Genomic DNA, 21,191 nt, shown 5'->3' with positions numbered 1-21,191 from the left:
AGTTGATTGAGAGCTGCCAGGGAGAATTGCAGAGGTCCTGAAGAAGAAGGGTCAACACTGCAAATATTGACATGCTGCATTAACTCATTCTAAATGTTAATAAAAGCTTTTGTTACTCATAATATGATTGCACTTGTATTTCTGTGTGTGATAAAAAAAACATCTGACAAACACACATAAAAACCAGAGGGCAACAGATCATGTGAAAATATAATATTTGTGTCATTCTCAAAACTTTTGGCCATGACTGTAAACTGGATCCTGGCACACGCTATAGTTAAATGAGGTGAGTGCCAGGAGTGTGTGACATTTTCATGCCTTGTATAGCAGAAAACTGGAGCACAATGTAGACTGTAAATGGAAGGAAACTGGCATAAAAGGTATGATTACCACCCCCTTCCTCCATGTTCACAGTTTTCTGTTGTATTTTGTATATCTGTAGCTGGTATGAGTCAAATGTCAAGAATAACATGACATCAAAAATAAAATGTGCAAGTGCATATGTTCTTAATTCTGCTAGAAATAGCTAATGTTAATATATTTAGATGTAAAGTGGAGTTCCAATTATAATTATATTTTGATGTGGTCATTGTTGCTCTTCAGATGAAACCTCCATGACATTGATGGAATGTTTGCCCTCTTGGGGCTCATTGTGGGTAGAAATAAGTCTTAATTGGCTTTGTCTTAAATATCATTTCAAGGGTCTGGTTTCTCCTGGCTCTCTGGTGGAGAAAGTGTTGTGTCAAAGTCTATTACCTTGCTGGACGCTTATCCCTTAAGTTACACAAAACAATGGAAGCATCAGCAGAGGTTTGAGAGGTCGATAAAGCTTTTAGATTTGGAGATGTTTTCAGGGGAGCCATTTCCTGCGGCTAAGAGTTGTTAATGGAGCTTAAGGAATTATCTTATGAGTCGGGCTGTGAGAGCAGTTTATTTCTCCGCTGCTGTTCCCTTGTCGAGGCTGAATATGCTGCTGTCACAGTCGCTTAATGAAAAGTAACGCGTCGCTGATTACAGTTTTACTTGGCCTCCATGTAAAGAGCGCCGCTAATTTAGCATCTTCTCCTCTGTGGCTCTGCATTTGCTATGGTTGAATGATTAAGAATCTCTCACTTTCTTACTCAGCCTCTTATTTTTTATTCCGGGCTCCTTCCTTGCTGGGGAACAGAGACAGCTAGCCTGGTGCGATCCTAGTATATATATGAACGCAAAAGTCTGAGTCATAAATTAGAATCTAGCTTTCTTTGAAGAAATAGTCTCCTTTCTATTGTTTTATTTGCAAATACCATGATATAGGCGATAAGACAGAATGTAGGCTTTTATCTTATAAACACCCTATGTATTTTATATCCAAAAATGTTCTGGATGTTCTGTTTATCAGATATATACAAGCTTCTAAATTTAAGCTATATATTTATATATCATTTTATTAAGTTTCCCATGTAGATATGTGTTATTATATAGGCTTTTCTATACACTTCTAGCTGTCTAAAATACCGTTATTAACTATTTTACTCATAAACAATCATCTTGGTTTTACTTGTAACAATTATTATAATATGGGTTAATATTTGATTTGACTTGCAAATGTATCGTGTGGTAAACGTTATGTATGCTATATTATAAACTTTTATCATAGAATACATGTGTATTCTAATGTATGCCCTGTTTTATATGGTACATAACTTGTCCTATAAAACCATTTTAAGCTTGCGGTAAGAGGTGATGTCAGAACAATCTAAAATATAACAATACTTTATTATTATGCTGTGTCGCTTTTGTTCCGAAGAAAATATTATTTTTCTATTACATTATACAATTCTGTTCCCTTTTTATTGCGTTATGAATTTAGCAGCAGAACACTGATGCCCGATAATTGAAGTGGGACAGGCTGATGGGCAATAAGAGGTAGTACTTTTACTCGGCGCTCGGTTTAAAATCAATAAAATCCCACTGGTTTAATTTGAAAGTGTCTTTTAGCTTAAATAATATTGCCGTTTTCTAACTGGCAGTTTACAAATAAGTATTAACACGTTCAAGTGTTACTGTCCTCCTGAATAAAGGGTGTACTTCACAAGGCATCCCAAGAGGTTAATGAAGTAATCTTAGTATGAACATCCCTATCAAAGTCTAATTTTTTCTTAAAGAGAAAAGCAATAACAAGTCTTCATTTTATAAATGTACAGTGTACAGTCTTATAGTTGGAGTGGAAACATTACAAGGATACAATTAAACTTTTATGTACTAGTATCTCCGACTATTGCCTTGGTATAAACAAGGATCACAGAGTTCCTTTTTTATACCAAGGCAATAGTCTGAATTTTCTATAACAATGTGGATTATAGCAATGCAGATACATGGGGAAAACAGATTCTTTAGATGTACGTATAGGATAAGGGACGAAATTCTGAGTGAAATCAGTATGATACTTATGACTAGTGATTGTGTATTGCCTTGTTTTGCCTTCGGAAAACCAATATTTCCTGGGATGAAACACTGATCTAAAATAATTTCTATGTATTACACATACAAGCACAGCATAGGTAATATTGTGTCTCACAGGGCAAAACTAGTCTTTTGTGACACGAGACAAAACTAGTCCTTGTAATGTCCCGAATGTCATTTGCATTGTGCACATGAAGTTTAGTGTGAGTTGCTTGGTGCTGGCCAGTTCAGCAGCAACATTAACATTCCTCTTTGGCCCAGCAGACCTTTCCCCCCAGGAGAAAACACTTTTGCTATTACTGTCAAGTCCCCTTGACTCTCTTTTTTGCCCTTTTATCTATTACAAGAAATTCGAGTTCTCCTGCCCTTTTCACTTGAAGACGTGGCTGTGTGTAAAGCCTCCCCTGTACTGAGATCACAAGCTACAGATCCTCCAGAAATTGAGGGGTTTACTGTCAAAATGAAAATTTCACTTCAAATTATCTTGGCTGATGCACGTTTTCCAGGGCCAGGGGCAGCTCTCACAGCCTTTGACAGCTAGATCAGCGGAGAGGTTCAGTGATCTCGATAATATCATCCAGGAGAGCGAAAGTCAATACAATGACAGCTTATATGACTGCATACAATCCAATTATAGCTACCTGTACACACAGTGTACAGCTACCAGCCTAATGCTTTAATTGCCACTCACAAGAACATGGAAATAAGTCTTCCTAAATCAATGTATCCATGTCAGTAGAATTAAATTAAAAGTATATATATATATATATATATATATATATATATATTTATACATATATATGTATATAGTATATTTATATTTGTCACAAAAACATGTTTGTGATTTGTGTTGAAAAAAATTAAGGAAATAAAAAAAGGGAGGGAACACTACAACCATTCTTTCTTTCTCCTGGCTCTACTCTTAATGTCAGAAACAGTAAATCATCTATCCTGAAGTGCTGAAATATTCATGCAGGTTCATAGAGACCCCACAGAAGCTTAGGGAAGCATTAGGCTCAAAACGGTGGTGAAAACATCACTTTGGGAGATAGGAAGTCACTCTATAGTATTAACTTAGGGTAATGCTTGACGATAAAAGGCCCCAATTACTCAATTGTAATGCTTAGTTAGACACTTAAATGCTCATATTCTCTATATTTTTCTAAAAACACAATGTAGAATGAAAATGCCGAGATTAAACGAGAGAAATGCATTTACCATAAAATAGCCCGGCAATAGTCCGATTTGGGATAATACTCTACCTTTTTAATCATCTATCTATATCTATCTATTTACCTGTCTATCTGAAATCTGTCTACAGTACCCATCTATATCCCAAATAATATATCTATTTTTTGTACAGTATCTAATCTATCTCTTGATGTCTCACACATCATCACGTGTACCATCTCCTCATATAAATATATACACCGCATCCTCCTGTGGCAAACAGACAGACTTGTATCTCTGAAACAGAGCATTTATTGGAGTGAACAAATAGAAATGCCATTTCTATACATCCAACATGTGTGCATTGTGTAACTTGAAACCGGTGCTGCTTGTGAATCACTTAAAAAGAAATCTTTTGGATCTGGATGTACTAATCTAGCATGCTTTCATATGGTAGAACCTCCAGGTTTTTTTTTTGTTGTCTTTGTAAACTTCTGGTTTGTAAACAGCAATAACTCCAACACATACTGTAGCATAGTCCGTGCTTTAGACATCGATATAAATAATTGTCACACTGACAACTCTTCAAAAAATTCAACAAAGATGATTGAATAACCAAATAATCTGAAACATCAGTTCATTGAACAGGTTTATGGGAATGAACCCCGTTGTTATAAAGTCTCATATATTCATAAACTACTGTATATTTTGTTAGGAGCAGAACATTTTGCTCCCAGACTTGGGAAATGTAATAAACTCCTTACTACTGTCCTGTCCTTTAGTCATATTAGAAGGGATCCCAACAGAGCGTCCTAAAGTACCCCCTTCAAGAATGGTTCCTTTGGTGGTGGCCCAAGAAACGGTGGTGTTGGTGAGGGCCTGGTTCAAAGTACTGTGTCTAAACAAAGGATCGTGAAAAACACCATCCACCCAATTTCTGAGACTGGTTACGGGAGAATCCTGCCGCCTGTCAATAACACAAACTGGAGTGGACACAGCAGAAGAAGAGGAGGAGGAGGAGGATGAAGACGGAGAGGACACTCCCTGGTGTTTCAACATGCAGGATGGATATTCAGTTTGATTTAAGGAGGTGGCTGTGTGAGCCAGAGACCATATTCTGGGCTTGGAATCAAGTAGTTGTTGACTTTGCAGTGGAAAACACAATTTGGACTCACAGGCTCGTTGTCTTACCCTTATTAAGTCTTGCTCACATTCATCAACAACACTTTTTAGACAGTTATTAGCCCTGTCAATGTCTTGGTCTACTGAAGAGACGGCTAGTGGCATCTTCAGGATAACATCTTTGCCGTGGTCACTGGCACAATCTCTGTTCCTCATGAGACGTCCTTCTTGTTGAGGCTGGTGATGAAATGGTTGTTTCAACTCACATTCAGAGCTTTCAGACTCTATTGTGTCAAAGTCATCAAGGTCACTGAGATCCAGGTCTTTGTCTTCTCTTCCGGTTTCTTCTGCTAAAAAATACATGGGAGGGGAAGGGGTGGCAATTAAATGTTTGTTTCTCCATGATAGAAAGATATACATACAGATTGATAGATATATGGTTTAAAGATAGAGCTAAAAGTACCTGTATTGTAATTGTGATATATGTGGAGGATGGATATGTGAATAGTAAGGCTCATTTTACACTACTGTTCCTTCCCTTCGCTCCTTAAACCCGTTAAAAGAGTAAAGAGTGGAGGTTTAATGGAGGTTTAACATATCACTTAAAAATCCCATTGACATCAATGTAAATTTTATGTCATCCGTTATGTTCCATTTAGGTAGAGAAACGTTATCCATGCATTTTTTGGAAGGAAAAAATGATGGAGGCTGCAGTACGTTTCCTCCGTTTGAAAAAAAAATGCATGGATAATGGATCAATGACAAAACTGACCATAACAGATGACATATAATTTACATTGGTGTCAATGGGATTTTGAATGTAAACTTTAAACCTCCGTTAAAGCTCCATTCTTCTCTTTTTTAACAGAGGGAAGAAACCTACGGCTAAGTTCACACTACCATCAACATTTCTGTTTATTTACCTCCATTATAATGGATGGTAAATAAACGATTACAACTAAACATAACAGATGACGTTAACAGTACAAACACTTTAATTTCACTTTCCAGAGATTGATCTATAGCTTCTCTGTCTGTCTGTCTATCTATCTATCCCACAAGTCATTCAGTCAGTCTGTCTGTCTATCTACCTACCGATTGATCTCTCATTTCTATTTGCCTACCTATCATTCTCTATAGCTCATATTTATCTATAATCTATCCATCATCTATTTTTCTATCTATATATTAACTATTTCTGTATATCGATACCTGTCTATTTGTTCATCTAAGGCTCAATTCACATTACCATTGCTTCCCTCCGTTCCCTAAATCTGTTAAAAAAGTAAAGAGTGGAGGTCAAACAGAGGTTTTATGGAGGTTTAAAGTATCACTTAAAAATCCCATTGACATCAAAGTAAATTTTATGTCATCCGTTATGTTCTGTTTAGGCAGGATCCATCCGATAAAGCTAGCAGACACAGCCACAGCTGCTTCTTCCCCGGACCACCATAGGATGGCGGTGACTGCCGGGCTTCATGCAGCAGTCACTGTTCCTAGCCCCGCCCCCTCATGAATGCTGCAGGGCCTGGTGCTGCAGTGTCTGCTAGCTGCTAAAAATGGGGTAGTGCTAGGAACTTCTTACTTTAATAAGCAGCTCCTAGTGCTTTTATTTAGGGTGACAGGTCACAATAGTGTGACTTTAACATTGAACAAACTGTAAAAACCGATACTGTCTCAATTGACTTCAATGGAAAAGAGAACTTAACCTTGTTTTTGCATTTCCATTTTTAACTCTGCACCTTCAAAAATCTATAATTTTTTAAATTTTTCTATGAATGAGCTGTGTTTTCTGCGTAACAAATTGCACTTCATAGTGACAGTATTTAATATTCCATGCCTTGTACTGGGAAGCTGGAATAAATCCCAAATGTAGGGTAATTGGTGAATTTGCGCCATTTATTTGTGGGTTTGGATTTTACGGCTTTTCCTGTGCACCCCAAAAGACATGTCTCGTTTATTCTTTGGGTTGGTGCAATCATGGGGATACCAAATTTATATAGGTTTTATAATGTTTTCATACATAAAAAAAAATCTTCATTTTGCCATCTTTTGGCACTAATAACTTGTTCATTCTTCAGTGTACAGAGCTGTATGTGATGTAATTTTTTGCAACTTTTGATAACTTTTTCAATGCTACCATATTAAGGACTGTACGGCGTAATGAACACTTTTTATGCAAGTTTTTAATATTTTTAAAAATGGCAAAAAGTGGTATTTTCGAATTTGGGAGCTAATTTCTGTTACGGGGGTTAAACGACAGGAATAACCATTATTACATTTTGACAGATCGGACATTTTGGGACACAGCGATACCTAACTTTTTATTACTTTTATTATTTATCACTTTTAATTACTTGTTATTTATTTATGCTTATATTATTTCTAGGAAAAAGGGGTTGATTTGGATTTTTAGCTTTTATTAATTACATTTTTCTAAGTTTTTTTTGTTTACTATTTTTCAGACCCTCTAGGCTACTTTAACCCTCTGTTGTCTGATTGATCCTACTATATACTACCATCCTACAGTATGGCAGTATATTGGAAATTTCCACATCTAATGCTAGATGTGCAAATCGCATATTGTAATAAATGGTTTAAAAGGAGACAGCCTCATAGTATCATAGTATATAAGGCCGGAAGTCCATCAAGTCCAACCTTTAAGATTTAAGTAAATGTTTTAACCCCATAACCCGTGATATTTTTTCTCTCCAGAAAGGCATCCAGGCCTCTCTTGAACATGTACATAGAGTTCGCCATAACCCCCTCCTGCGGCAGATAGTTCCATAGTCTCACTCATGTCTTTGTATGACCAGAGGCTGCCATAGTAACTGATTGCGGGGGCGTTGATCGAATCCAATATGGCGGCGCCCACACTGACAAGATTTGAATGCCTCTGGCAGCTTTGCCAGAGCATTTACATGGTTAAAACCCACGAACAGTCGCAGCACTAACCGCGGATGTTACCGATGGGTGTTTTCAGGAATTCCGCCGACGTGTGATGTACTATTACGCCATACGTCATCCATAAATAAAGGTACTTCAAACTCAAATTCAAAAAATGGATGACTATTTAACAGATGACAACAGATAACATTAAAAATTGCATTTATTTTAAAGGGATTTATAATGGATCAGTTCAATTTCAGTTTCTAACTTTTATTAAGCAGACGCTAGAAACGTAAATCTTAACTGTAGTGTGAACTGAGCCTTAAACAATATAAAAGGATGGCAACACTGTTAGGAATAAAGGTCTGTCCTAAAAACATGGTGTGATACCTAAATAGGCTATTTATGCATTATTACTTTAATGATGCACCATATGCATCTTAACTCAAATTTTGAAAAGGGAACAAACCAATCTTCTCGTTCTTAAGGTCCTTTGATGAATCCTCCTCATCATCTTCCTCATCTTCATCATAAGGTCGTTTCTCATCGGAACACTTGTTTCTTGGTGGCCAAGTCATCTTGTTTTCTTTCTTAAGTCTCCGCCTGGCATTGGCAAACCACGTGGAGACCTGGGTGAGGGTCATCTTGGTGATGATGGCTAGCATGATCTTCTCCCCTTTGGTGGGGTATGGGTTCTTTCTGTGCTCCTGTAGCCAGGCCTTCAGGGTACTTGTGGTTTCCCGGGTAGCATTCTTTCTGCGAGTACCTCCATCCATGGTTCCATACCTAATAATACAACATCGTGGCTAATACATTATAAATACATTGACCCAGCCAGCTCCATGCACAAAACAAAATTAAAATGTCAATTGCAATACAATGTAAATTTTTGAAATAAAGACAATAATAAAGTGACCTATAAAGTGCATTACTTCATGCCTACTATCTCAGAGGGTGCATGTAATTTACCAAGGAAGCCTGTTTAAAGAGGATACATTTGAATGACCTGAGGATATAAGTCTCAATATAAATATTTCTTTTCCTGCTCCTTTATTAGCCGTGTCTCAGGCTTTTGTTGATGAAATTGTAAAAATGTATAAAGACAGAGTATTGCAGCTGAATATTTAATGCACACTATACTGAAAGGTCACCAGCACCCATGTGGTCTTGAAAGAGAGGTGGAGATGGCTTAAGTGGTTTGGTGCTGCTTAAGGGCAGCAAGGTAAAACTGTTTTAAATCCCTTCAGGGGAAGGGAATGCAAAGCTTTGGTTAGCGCTGTAATCTAGAATTTCTTATAGTGAGAAATATAGAATTTGTTTTATTTCCTACAAACTAGTCTTATTTATGTTCCTCTAAGGGATAGAATGCTGACACTTGTGTAAAAATTAACAGCTATACCCTATACAACTCCACTGACCAATTAAAAAAAAAAAATTTACATGCTGCCCGCAAAATGGCAAAGAGTCAGAATTTTAAAATGTATCCATAGAATATGCTAAAAATAGAAACATTTAACATGCCCTGTACATAATATATCATAAATATGATGTACAATAAATCAGCTCAATTTTTTTACCAAATAATGGGCCCATTAGGTTGCAATGAAAAAAATCTTTAAAATTGCCTGTTCATGTATGCTTTCCCAATAGAACATATTGTACAAGTTGCACCTATACACATAGCAAATTCATTGTCAATATCTGTTCTTAATTTGGCTTAGATATTCTATTGTCTGTATGATCTATAGAGATTATGCTTCTGTTATATGTTGCACAAGTCAAAGTTGATTAATTTGAAGTGTATGTATATAACAACTTTTATTAAAGGGCTCGGTTAAGTATTTCTTTTATGTATCACTGTTAAAAAAGACAAAAATGAAAGATAAAGAAACTGAAATAAACAGAACATAACTGAAGACTTAACAGACATAACAGTTACTGTCCATTTTGTTTTAAATATTATTTTTATTGGTTTTTATGATTTGTAGGAGAAAAGGAAAAAGTGATACTGATATTGATTATGCCTCCGCAAAGGCTTACACATTTGTAGTTGAGAAGGATATTATGTAAATTAGGTAAAATCATTATTCTGCATTGAATGATTTTGAATCCTAAATAACAGGGGGATAACTACGATGTGCACGGCCAAAAGTCAATCCAAGAAGTGGATTTCTGAGCCACATTTTGGCAGCATTTTCTCTAGAATTCCTGCTGCTGTTTTTACTGAATTTGAAACAGTTCCACAACACGTGGGCATGGAAAAATTAATTGAAATGGTTCATTAGCGTCACTACTCTGGTACATCAAGGTCAATGACCACCATGACTGCAATACAAAAGGAACAAGTATGGCAGGACATTTGTAAGGCACTGCTTCCTTCTGAGTACCCTCAATGTTTGTGCCAAACTGAGTAAGTATTTTTTGTGCTTTTTTTATGGGGGGGGGGGGGGGTGAGAAGGCTCATATGGACATGTCCCTTGTGCTGCCCCCCTGTACCTCCTGCAGGCCTATGCAACTGCAGTCTCAGTTTTCCCAGGACAAGAGACAGTATGGTGCATATTCCCATTATAGTCAGCAAGAATTCCCACACCCACATATGTCACATGTTGGTTACCCACCACCATCTTCTATTTCTTTTGAGGGTCAGTATATATCACAGACCTTTGATCCTCCTTCTTCCCCGTTTCTCTGTTTCATCATATGTGATTCTGTTGAAAATTTGTTTATTTATCAAAAAGAATTATTTTTTTTTACAACATGTCTTAAAGTTTTTATTGGGCATTGGTTTCAGGTGCCCAAGTGGAAAATTTTCACATGTGTAAAAAAAATTTAAAATTCAACTAAATGTTAGGCACCCCTTGCTCACATATATGGGCCATTCAAGTAAGCTCAAGGGCCCTTTAAAAAAAATGTATTCAGTCCTTCCTTTTTTTTTCCGTAAGAGAAAAATGGAACAAAACCGCATTACACTTGAGTAAGAAAAACCCAACACAGCATCGCACAAGTAAGAAATTCTAAGCACACTCGGACCAGAATCTGATTAAACTCACATGATTTTCCCTGTCAAAGTTTTCAACACATTTCGTGGCAAGCAGCTTAACCTGGATAACTTCAAGCCACAGGTAAGACAGGTTAGATCATTGAGTAGATGTATAAACTGATGCTAAGGAGTAGAGAGAGAAGAAGGTATATGCTGCAAAGGTTTGTCAGCAGAGTGGTGATTTGACCAGGGGTTCCAAATTTATATTGGAGCTTGGGACTTAAGAAAACCATATGCGAGTGCCATTTCATAGGAAAATACTACATTTATCTCTGCTATGTCTTGTTGAGTTGTGGGTGCTGACAGCCAGAATGTGAAAATCCTTATTAGCAGTTTAGCAATAGTGATGAGTTTAGCTGAAAGGATTCTTTGATGTATGGGGAAGGATACAGGTCCAAAAGAAGGAGATTTTTTTGTGACTGGAAATTGAGGTCAATTAGGAGTGGGAACACAACTGTCAATTTTCAACATTTATTATGACAAATCATTGGTCTATATCTCATATCTACCTGCCACACACAACCCACACTAACATCTAAATTTCTATACGTATGTATAGATTTACTATCTGTCTTTCGATATCTATATGTGCCTATCTCTCTATCTAAAAAACTGATGTAATAACTGATAGAAAATGTACTCTTTCTAACCGACTCTCATTGACTTCAATGTAAAATGATAACATCCATTATGCATGCTTTTTTTCAAATGCAAAACGAAGTACTGCAGCCATTGTCATCTTTTCTTTAAGAAAAAATGCATGCATAACGCATGACTGTCTGACTGAAAATAACATATGACTTAAATTTAAATTTATGCCAATGAGATTTTTAACTGATGCGTTAAACCTATGGGTTTTTTTTAACGGAGGTAAGGACCAGAGGTTTAAAGGGGTTTGAATACTTTCCATAGCCACTGTATGATACTGTATTAGTGCAAGGAAACTTTTGTTGTGGGGCTCTATGATTGAATGTTATACATGTAAAAATTACACTACACAGTGCAGTGTAATTTGACAGTGTACGGTAATTTGACAGTGCAGTATAATTTTACAGTGTAACTTTACAGTGCAGTGTAATTTTGACATATATAACATTCAACCCCCACACTAAGCCGTTAAATATATACAGACAACACAGTAACTGCAATTCTTTGGAAACTCAATAAAACCTCTCCTGAAACCCCCAAAAATGTGCATACTAGATGGGAATAGTTACATTGCTAATTCATATGCCCAATAATTACACATGGCCTATAAGGACAACGTCTATTTTTGTACTGCAGCATTTAAAAAAAAAAAAAGAAATTCAAAGGGATCAAACCATCTATCGTAGAGTCATTGCTGACAGAGACACAGTGATTTCCAATATCTACCCTCTACATTGGACAGATTTTCTGATAACATCACCACAATATCAATTAGTTATTTTATCGCTGAGCACAACTTCATGATAAGAGAAATGCATGAACACTTTGGTCACTAGATTTCATTCAAACTTCTCACTGTCATGTCTGCTGTGTTATATCTATTTGTCTTGTAGCCAAGAATATCTGTTCAAATTATTCAGACAGGAAAGGTGAATGTTTAGGGAGTTTATCACAAATGGGGCCATAGGTAATGCCTTTAAAGCATAATCCCTAAATCTATTAGAAAACAGTCTAAATTAAACTGTCATACAGCTATAACGACATGGAAATTTCCAATAAGGATAATACTTTCTTTCAATACACGTGGACATCAGCTGAATCTGCTTAAACTGTAGACTTGGGGGTGTCTTGATTCTTGCTTAAAAGTTTATGTTTAAGGAAATAAGTATTGTTGTTTAGTAGTGGCATAGGCCATATATTTCCACTGAGATTCTTTATATTCCTCTACATTTGGGATATATCAAGGGCTTCTAAGAAAGGCATTTTCCTATAATAGATGTAAACAACTTTTGAGGGGACATGTGTTAAGTGTGTTTTCAATCCTGTTTCTGAGTCCCATACTAATCCTAACATTGGTAAATTATTTGCACACAAATGATTATTGGTGATCCCAGCTGTCAGACCTGAAGAAAAGCAAACCTACAACCAGAAAGGTAATTTTTAGCTGCTGACAGGTTACAATAGCCAATGATTTTAAAAGTGACTTTGTCAGCATTTGAATCATTTCAGTACTTTATAAAACTTTATTGCCCATTACCTGCCTCACTGTCACCAGGAATGGTGTGGAGGAGAGGAGAATGAAGAATGCTTACTCACACATACTGCAGAATATACATATTTGGTCGTCATAGGAAAAAAAATATTTTTAAGGCCCCATGTTCAGCCGGCAGGTAGGGATTCCTTGCTTCATAAAAAATTGTGAGATAGACTAATATTATAGTAGACCATAACACTTGCATTTATAAAGGATGCATGGCAGGTATTGGTACTACCTAGGAATTTTTGCCTATTGGCATCAGGACACCTACGCTTTTCTTAAATGCCACAAAAATATGTAGTGTTTTCTATATTTTTCATAAGCTTTATACCACACAGGACATAATACAACAGGAAATACTGGTGATGACCAGCAAGTATGTTGCTTAACTTTTATAGGAACAGAAATGAACCCTGGACAGGTGTTAGAACTTCACTGAGCAACTAATCCAGCTTCCTTGAAATATAGCAACATTCACGAATCGGCACTTTTGTGTCCAGTTCTGTAGATGGGATACAATTTCCTACTTTAAAGGGCAACATCTTCACAGTTATTCAACTTACCCAATCGCTTGACCATTTAGGCTTTTTGGCTTGATGCAACAGACTGATTAGACTACTTTGTAACAAAGACGGTTTCCAACTAAACAGAATATGGTGCCATATACAATGCAAAACATTCTAAACCTATAAAAAGACATGTCCAACCTGTTCAGCTTATTATCCGGCAATGTGCTGGTGGCAGGCCTTGCAATATTGTTACACTAACTAAGGATATCAATAATTCAATTACCTGTCATACTGGTACTGGCTCAGGGTGTGATCATAAGGATAGTAAGCAGTAGTCTGGGCAATACCCGCATGCGCAGATCCAGTGCCATCCTTTGAATCAAACGTGTTCTGTAACATAAGGTCAAGAATGTTCATATGACAGTATACATATTTATTCCAACACATTCACCCTGTAAAATCTACGTCTACGTCTTTGAATCCATAGTGTTATCTGAGCTTCCAGACACAGTCTAATAATATCAGTATAACACACAATGCTAAATACAAGACAAATTAGTTCATTTTCATGACACAATTGTATAATGCTCTCTGCTCCCATGGATATATATAACGAATGAGTGCATTATAGATCCTTCTCAAAAACTCATTCGACTGTTAATATGTTTATAGATAAGGGAAGCAGTTCATACACATTTAATACATATTCTGCACTACAACAAATGATAAAAGAACTGACAACATCCATCTCAAGCTGTCACTTCCTGTATTATCTTTTGAGAATAGAGAAGATAAATACTCTATGCTAATCTGAAGATAAGATGTAATACTACCAGATAAATGGGAGCCAGGACAAGCTGAAAAGGAAGGGGAAGGGGGGGTCTTATTGCGCATATATATATATATATATATATATATATATATATATATATATATATATAAAATTTTGCCACTCAACTGTATTTTTATATATTGAAAGACTTTCATCTAAATCAGTAATTCCAAGTAAAAATTACAAACTCAGCCAAATACATATGTAAATACACAGTGAATAAATCAAGCTTAACTAATAAATTCATGTGGTTCTGAACAAAGACTAGTCTTACCAGAGAATAGAAGGCAGAAGCATCAGTGCCATATGTAACGTAGTTGCCATAGGCTTGGGAGCCTGTATAGGGGTTCCCGTAAACTCCTAAAGCAGCTGCAGAGTTGAGCTCATGTCTGGCAGTGGCCAGAAGCCTGCTCTCATACACAGGACAATAGACTGGGGTCTGAGCAGAGGCAGCAGCAGCTGTATCTGACAAAGTCCTTCCACTTGATTCGCAGCAGGTTGACAATGAATTGGTGGTCATCAAGAACTGAAGGGGAATGTCATACAGTGAGAAAAAGCCCAGGAACACTAGATGTTTCTATTTGCATCTAAACAAAGTGTTAAGTCAGTAATCACAAAAAGTATGACTAAAAAGATGTATTAGTGAAATAGCTGAAAAAGTTGAATTTCACATATCTGCCTTTATTTTCTAATAATGTATATACAGTCTGGATAATATACATACAATATGTATGATACCATTTCTTATTATTTTAAATACACAGCTCATTAAAGCATATATACCATTATTATTGATAGTAATATTTTTTACTATTAAGACTTTTAATAATAACAGACCTAATAATACTGCTACTACTAATAAATATTATAGATAAATAATAATGGGGATGATAGTTATAATATCAATAGTGGTACTAATAATAATAATTTCCACCTTATAAATAAGGACAGACAGGTTAACATTGTCCGATACAATCTCATTTCTTATATTCCTCATTTATAATTTTATAAGCTAATGGCTCTTACCTGAGGTGTGGAGGAGTATGGATACCCAAACTGAGGATATGACATGTTACATCAACTCTCAATCTCAGGAATAACAGGAGAGGGTTTTTCTGTGGCTTTCTGTATTGGAGCTTTCTTCTATAACAATTGGTGACAACAGGTTCCCAGATGCTTAAAGGGGAAGAAGAAAATATTCAGTGTTAACCCTTTAATCAGCCTTTCGCTCACCATTCTTAAAAATATCTCTTATGAATATATTGAAAACAAATGGGAGTATTGCTGCAGAGCACATTTACACAAAATAATAATAGTAATCAGCCCACAGACAAGCCAGCTAGCTAAGGTGACATCACCACACCCGTTCATCGCCGGAGCTGTGCATCCAAGGATCTCCAATGATCGCTTTTATGGATTGTGCAAGTGATCTTACAAGGTAATTATCGGTGTTTGATGAAAACATTCATTGCCATACACATTAATGATTTTATCTCCTTGCCCACTGAAGGATGCGAAACACTTTTAATTAGAAATGAATTAATGAGCATGTGTTTCTCACACTAATAATTAGCCTAATTTACAAATAAGCGGCGCAGAAATTGTACTTTTCCCTCCGCAATACTCTGCCAGCTGAGTATAGTGTTCATTCAACAAATTATAAATCAACCGTATTCAATCAAGGTTGTTGAAGGCTTTGCCGCTAATATTAATCAATGAAAATTCTGTTAATCTCATTACACCTAAGTGTCTGCCTGTGAAGAACAGGAATGTGGCAGAAACTAAAACTTGGAATGAGGTAATGCAAAAAACAGTGTGACTTATACGTGGCCCCTGATACGGGAATACATCGTCAATGTTTGTTTTACAGCTGTGTATCTTACATTTGTAACACAAACTATGTAACACTACATGATCATTCTTTCTGTACTGTTGTACACATACAACTACAAAGTCTTTTTCACAGTTTTGATGTACTTTAATTGTTAATATCAACAAATATTACAAAACATAAAAGGCTGAAATGCATTATGGATTACAAAGTATACATACCAGTAGACATCCATACCTTAATATACACAAATCGACACAAATCTATCAATTTACAAGATAGTAGTTGCACGCTATTATTATTACACTATATATTATATGCACAGATAAATGTCTATAAATAATAATCTAATAAATAATAAACTAGATTTCTAATCTGAAATAAAACGGTGGGATTTATTGGCGGAGACCGGGGATGCCCTGGCATCAAGACTGGCACGGCAGTCTAGGTGCATCTATATATGTATCTATAGTGTGCTGACTTGCTGAGATAACTGCCAGGGTTCAGACATGCGGATAGCCCTGGGGTCACACTCTAATTAATGACGTTGTTCTCTTCTTTTCCCCAGCTGGAAGACTGCCTCCCAGAAAGCAATGTGCCCACTGCTGACAGCTCGATTGAGGGTGATTGATGACTATCTGGAGACCACAATACTCCTAATCTAGGATATACTGCTTGACTGCTGCTTTTAGTTATAAATACATATATCTCATCATCATCAGTCTATAGTAGAATTTCTATTTATTTATCTGTAATAATTGCTTACATAAAAATCATACCATCGGTACTGTGTTTTGTATGTTGGGTGAGCCCTAAAATAATCTATCTATACATACATAAATATATATAGACAACCTAGGAAATGCTCTTCCTGGGATCCACTAATAAAGCCCACACCAGATAATGGCACAGCTGACAAGCATGCCATTTAAATAAGTGTCTTGCCCAAACAATCTGATCTACATAACAAAGGATGTCAAATAAAAATTCATTGAGCTCATGGAAGACTGAAGTTAATACAAGTATTGGGATGATGCATTGTACATCATGGGAACATTGTTTGCTTCATGATTTCGGAAAGTTAAAAGAAAGAGAAGAAAATAAGTTCTTCTCTGGGATGCTGTAATCTTTACACGGCAAGGAAATGCTGCACCCAATGTATCCAGGGACGTGAACTCCGCGACTTCAACATTCAGCTTTTGATTTTCCAACCCCATGGTGCATTAGGGCATGTCACATGTGGAAGGCACTGGCTGGGGCCTCAGTAGTCTGTTCAGTGTGTCATTATTGATAGGCATGGTAAATGAATACAACTTCATTCATTAACATTTCACCTCGAGAACTTATTGAATATCAAGGAGCACACGTGCACCTATTCCACAGAAAACACGGAAGCCACAGAAGAGAAGAAACCAAATTCCATACCAAAGAACTGACCAGACACCTAGGATCTGTCCCTACATACTATGTACCAAGGAAGTGACCAGCCACCTAGTATCTGTCCACATAAACTATGTACCAAAGAAGTGATCAGACACCTAACATCTGTCCACATAAACTATGTTCCAAGGAAGTGAGGAGACACCTCATATCTTTCCACACAAACAATGTAAGTGACCACACACCTAGAATCTGTCTACACAAACTAAGTACCAATGATTGTACTAGACACCTAGAATTTGCCCTGCCATAGTATCTACCAAGGAAGTGACCAGACATCCAGCACCGGCTCACACATACGCAGTGACCAGACACCTAGAATCAGTCTACACATAATAAGAAACAAGGAAGTGACTAAACACCTAGAATCTGTCCACACATAATATCTACAAAGAAAGTAACCAGACACCTATAACCTGTCAACACGTAATATCTATAAAGGAAGTAACCAGACACCTAGAATCTGTCCACACAAACTATGTGCCAAGGAAGTGACCAGACACCTAGCACCGGCTCACACATACACAGTGACCAGACACCTAGAATCTGTCAACACGTAATATCTATATAGCAAGTGACCAGACACCTAGTATCTGTCCACATACACTGTGTAAGTGACCAGCCACCAAGTATATGTCCACACAAATTATGCACCAAAGAAGTAACCGGCCACCTAGTATCTGTCCACACAAACTATGTACCAATAAAGTGACTAGACACCTAGAATTTCTCGACACAAACTATGTAAGTGACCAGACACCTATATATGTCATCACAAACTAAGTAACAAGAAAATGACCAGATACATAGAATCACCCAAACTTTCTCTACGGTTAAAACCACAAATACATGTGATAGGCTCTGAACCCTCATTCTGCACATAATCCAGTAAAGTTGCTCTAGACAGTAATTCTATGGTTATTATAAATTTGTATTACTTAGCAGGCAATAATTAACATGTCGAATATAAGTATAGCTGAATGAAGCACAAAACTTTTTTTTCTAATACAATACACTCATTTTGAGAAAAGTTTTCTTGAATCTCCCTGCAGAACAAAGAGCACACGCAATCTCTGAAAGCTTAGTCACAGAAGACAATGCAGTGTGCAGGCACATTGCCCCATTTCAGGAGCTTGCTGTAAAGTGGTATCTGAAGTGGTTACCTGGATGAGCAGTCTGCGTCTGGTCCTGGCACTGGTTCCGCAGACTAGAGCTATGCTGTGGCTGGCACGGTGTCCTTGGTTGGTAATGGAGACATTTGTGTGTGCATCATACCTGACTATAGAGTGGAGTAGTGCTCCCAGTCCCCAGGCACCGCAATCACTTCACTAAGCCTGTGTACTGGAGTGACGTTACACTGCACAGCTCCACTGATTAACGCTCCTCTGCACCGCATAGCAGCCTGCACACACACAGCACCAAAACTTTCCTGCCTCAAAAACTCCTCACATATCCCCAGATGATTAAAGGCACATACATAGCGGCTAAAACATTATATATGGGATATCTGTCTGTCATTGTCTGTACATCTACAGTGTTTATCTATCTGCAGTACATTTCTATCTAGCTTTGTATTATGCATACCTCTATATACAGTATTTATTTATCTAATCTATGTGCAGTATATTCTATTCATCTTTGTAGTCTAATAAATCTATCTTTAGTATATAGCTATCTATCTACATTATTAACTATCTATCTAACATTTCTTCAGTATATTCTATATTTGTATTATCTTATACAACTATTTGTACGATCAATGTATCTATCTGCCTATCTAAACAACATTTGAAAAGTCCAGCAGCACCAAGATTGCCAAGTAATTTTGTGCGTGCAAACCAATATCCTGGTCTTGACACACCAGACAAATATATCCAAGAAAAAAATGAGACTGCACTCCAAGGTAAAATGTGAAAAAAACGGATGGGAGCTTTATTAGCCCACGTGCAACGTTTCAGACCCTGTTCAGGATCCTTTTTCAAGAAAAAGAATTTTACCTTGGAGTGCAGTCTCATTTTTTTCTTGGATATCTGTCTATCTATCTATCTATCTATCTATCTATCTATCTATCTATCTATCTATCTATCTATCTATCTATCTATCTATCTACAGTATATTTTATCTGTCTTTGTTTTACTTTATATATCTATGTTCAGTATCTTTTTAATCTAACTGCAGCATATTCTATGTTTGTCTTACACTTGTATCTACAGTAGTCTATCTATCTAACCTATATGTAGTGTATTCTATTTTTGTATTAGTCTATCTATATGTATCGTTTTGTTTATAGCCTTCTTTAAGTTATAGTTATGTTAACAATGTGTTTTATTAGGCAATATGTCACTAATTTCAAATATTGAATACCCTGATATGAAGTACTTAAACTTTTACTAGACCTACAGCGATATAAACTGTATATAATTTTCATTTCAAATTCAGCTTATGATCGATCTATGCACAATTCATCAAAGTATACATTTACAGTATAAACTAGCACTTCATGTCATGCCTTAGAGGAAGGATTTTTTATTTATTCATACCTTCCCTGGGCGACTTAAGGATGTAGTTATCCTATTCTTGACCTCATCTGATAGCACACTTAATATGTGACACAGAGCAAGGTGTTTACTTAATTCATACAGAAAGCAAAGCTTTTCACACAATAAAAAAGAGGTAATGCAACATGAGGGAATGAAAGATACGGATCAGCAGCAGAGCACCATTGCTGTTACAATGCTACCTTCCTCCTGAGTCTATATGACTGAGCCTAGGGTGAACCCCAGCACTTAGAAACCGAGTTGAGAACCTTTATGTAATGTGATGTTGCTACAAAGGCTGAGCTCAGATCATCTATCACCATCACAACACAAATGATGACAGGCTGACAAGGGGCAAAATAAATGAAAGTTCCTGCAAGCATGTTCTATACTATGAGCAGGCTACAGTTTTATTTCTGCCTTGTACAACGAACACATAAATGCACACCTGGCAAAATAAATCTGACAAAGACCTCTTATTACGTTCTTCCAGCACATTCACTTCAATTTGTTGTTTGTCCAGGAGGACACACAGCAGCCTCCAGGTAACTTAATCCGCATCACTAGTGTAAGTTTATCTCGCTATCTGCTGTAAATTACTCCCCAGCCTCAAGACATTTATATCAAATCGTTTTCTTCCTGCAACTGCAAGTCCCTTAATCATTAAATATCTTAATATTAAATATTAAAGATCTGAATATGTAGAAAGTTGCTTTAGAGTTGTTTGTTGTTCTAGTACTTAGATGTTGTATCAAGGTGCTGTTTCATCTACACCTGTTATTCGCTATATGCAAAAGGTCAAGTTAGATGTAAGTTATGAAGAGAGCCCAGCAGTGGGAGGGGTGAGGGGCAAGAAATCAATAAAAGAGTCTTCCAAATATATACTCTGTTATCCCTTTTCACTGTCACTATATCATAGTATCATAGTTTATATGGTTAAAAAAACACGAGTCCATCAAGTTCAACCAAGGAAGTTGAACTTCGGAAGGTAGGAATTGCTTTAAGTGTATCCACATACCAGTAATACCAAGCTCTTGTAAGGTTGAGGTGGCCTAATAATGATAAGCTACACAAGCTAATATTGTAAGTCTGCCATTGCTATGAGTAAAAGGAGCTTCAGAGTCTTGTTCAAGGTCACCTCTAATGACCCATATCTAATATACAGATTGTTAAGGCTCCAGTCATTGTCTT

At 36.7% G+C, this 21,191-nt stretch overlaps 1 protein-coding gene across 2 annotated transcripts; it reads right to left on the bottom strand.

Annotated features, from left to right (window-relative positions):
• Window positions 1-4,041: 4,041 nt before the first annotated feature.
• IRX4 (iroquois homeobox 4) lies at window positions 4,042-18,819 on the bottom strand. Of its 2 annotated transcripts, none has more exons than XM_072152928.1 (6): window positions 18,627-18,819; window positions 15,219-15,368; window positions 14,467-14,718; window positions 13,644-13,750; window positions 8,096-8,412; window positions 4,042-5,084 (listed from the first exon to the last, which is right to left on the bottom strand). In XM_072152928.1, exons 2-6 carry the CDS (start codon window positions 15,261-15,263, stop codon window positions 4,327-4,329), a joined length of 1,479 nt encoding a protein of 492 aa, XP_072009029.1. In that variant the 5' UTR covers window positions 15,264-15,368; window positions 18,627-18,819; the 3' UTR covers window positions 4,042-4,326. The 2 variants fall into 2 exon arrangements, with proteins under 2 accessions (XP_072009029.1, XP_072009028.1); XM_072152927.1 differs by having other exon boundaries at window positions 4,042-5,087; window positions 18,627-18,818.
• Window positions 18,820-21,191: the final 2,372 nt, after the last annotated feature.

Source organism: Engystomops pustulosus, chromosome 5, assembly GCF_040894005.1.
Source record: "Engystomops pustulosus chromosome 5, aEngPut4.maternal, whole genome shotgun sequence".
Lineage (NCBI taxonomy): Eukaryota > Metazoa > Chordata > Amphibia > Anura > Leptodactylidae > Engystomops > Engystomops pustulosus.
The sequence above is the reverse complement of the archived record's forward strand: the minus strand, read 5'-3'. Positions and strand labels throughout refer to the sequence as shown.

Coding starts and splice junctions, on each gene's coding strand:
- IRX4 (XM_072152927.1), bottom strand. CDS start 15,263: ATGTCATATCCTCAGTTTGGGTATCCATACTCCTCCACACCTCAG. Junction 14,719..15,218: donor CATACTCCTCCACACCTCAG/GTAAGAGCCATT, acceptor ATTCCCCTTCAG/TTCTTGATGACCACCAATTC. Junction 5,088..8,095: donor CCTTAAGAACGAGAAGATTG/GTTTGTTCCCTT, acceptor TGTATTTTTTAG/CAGAAGAAACCGGAAGAGAA.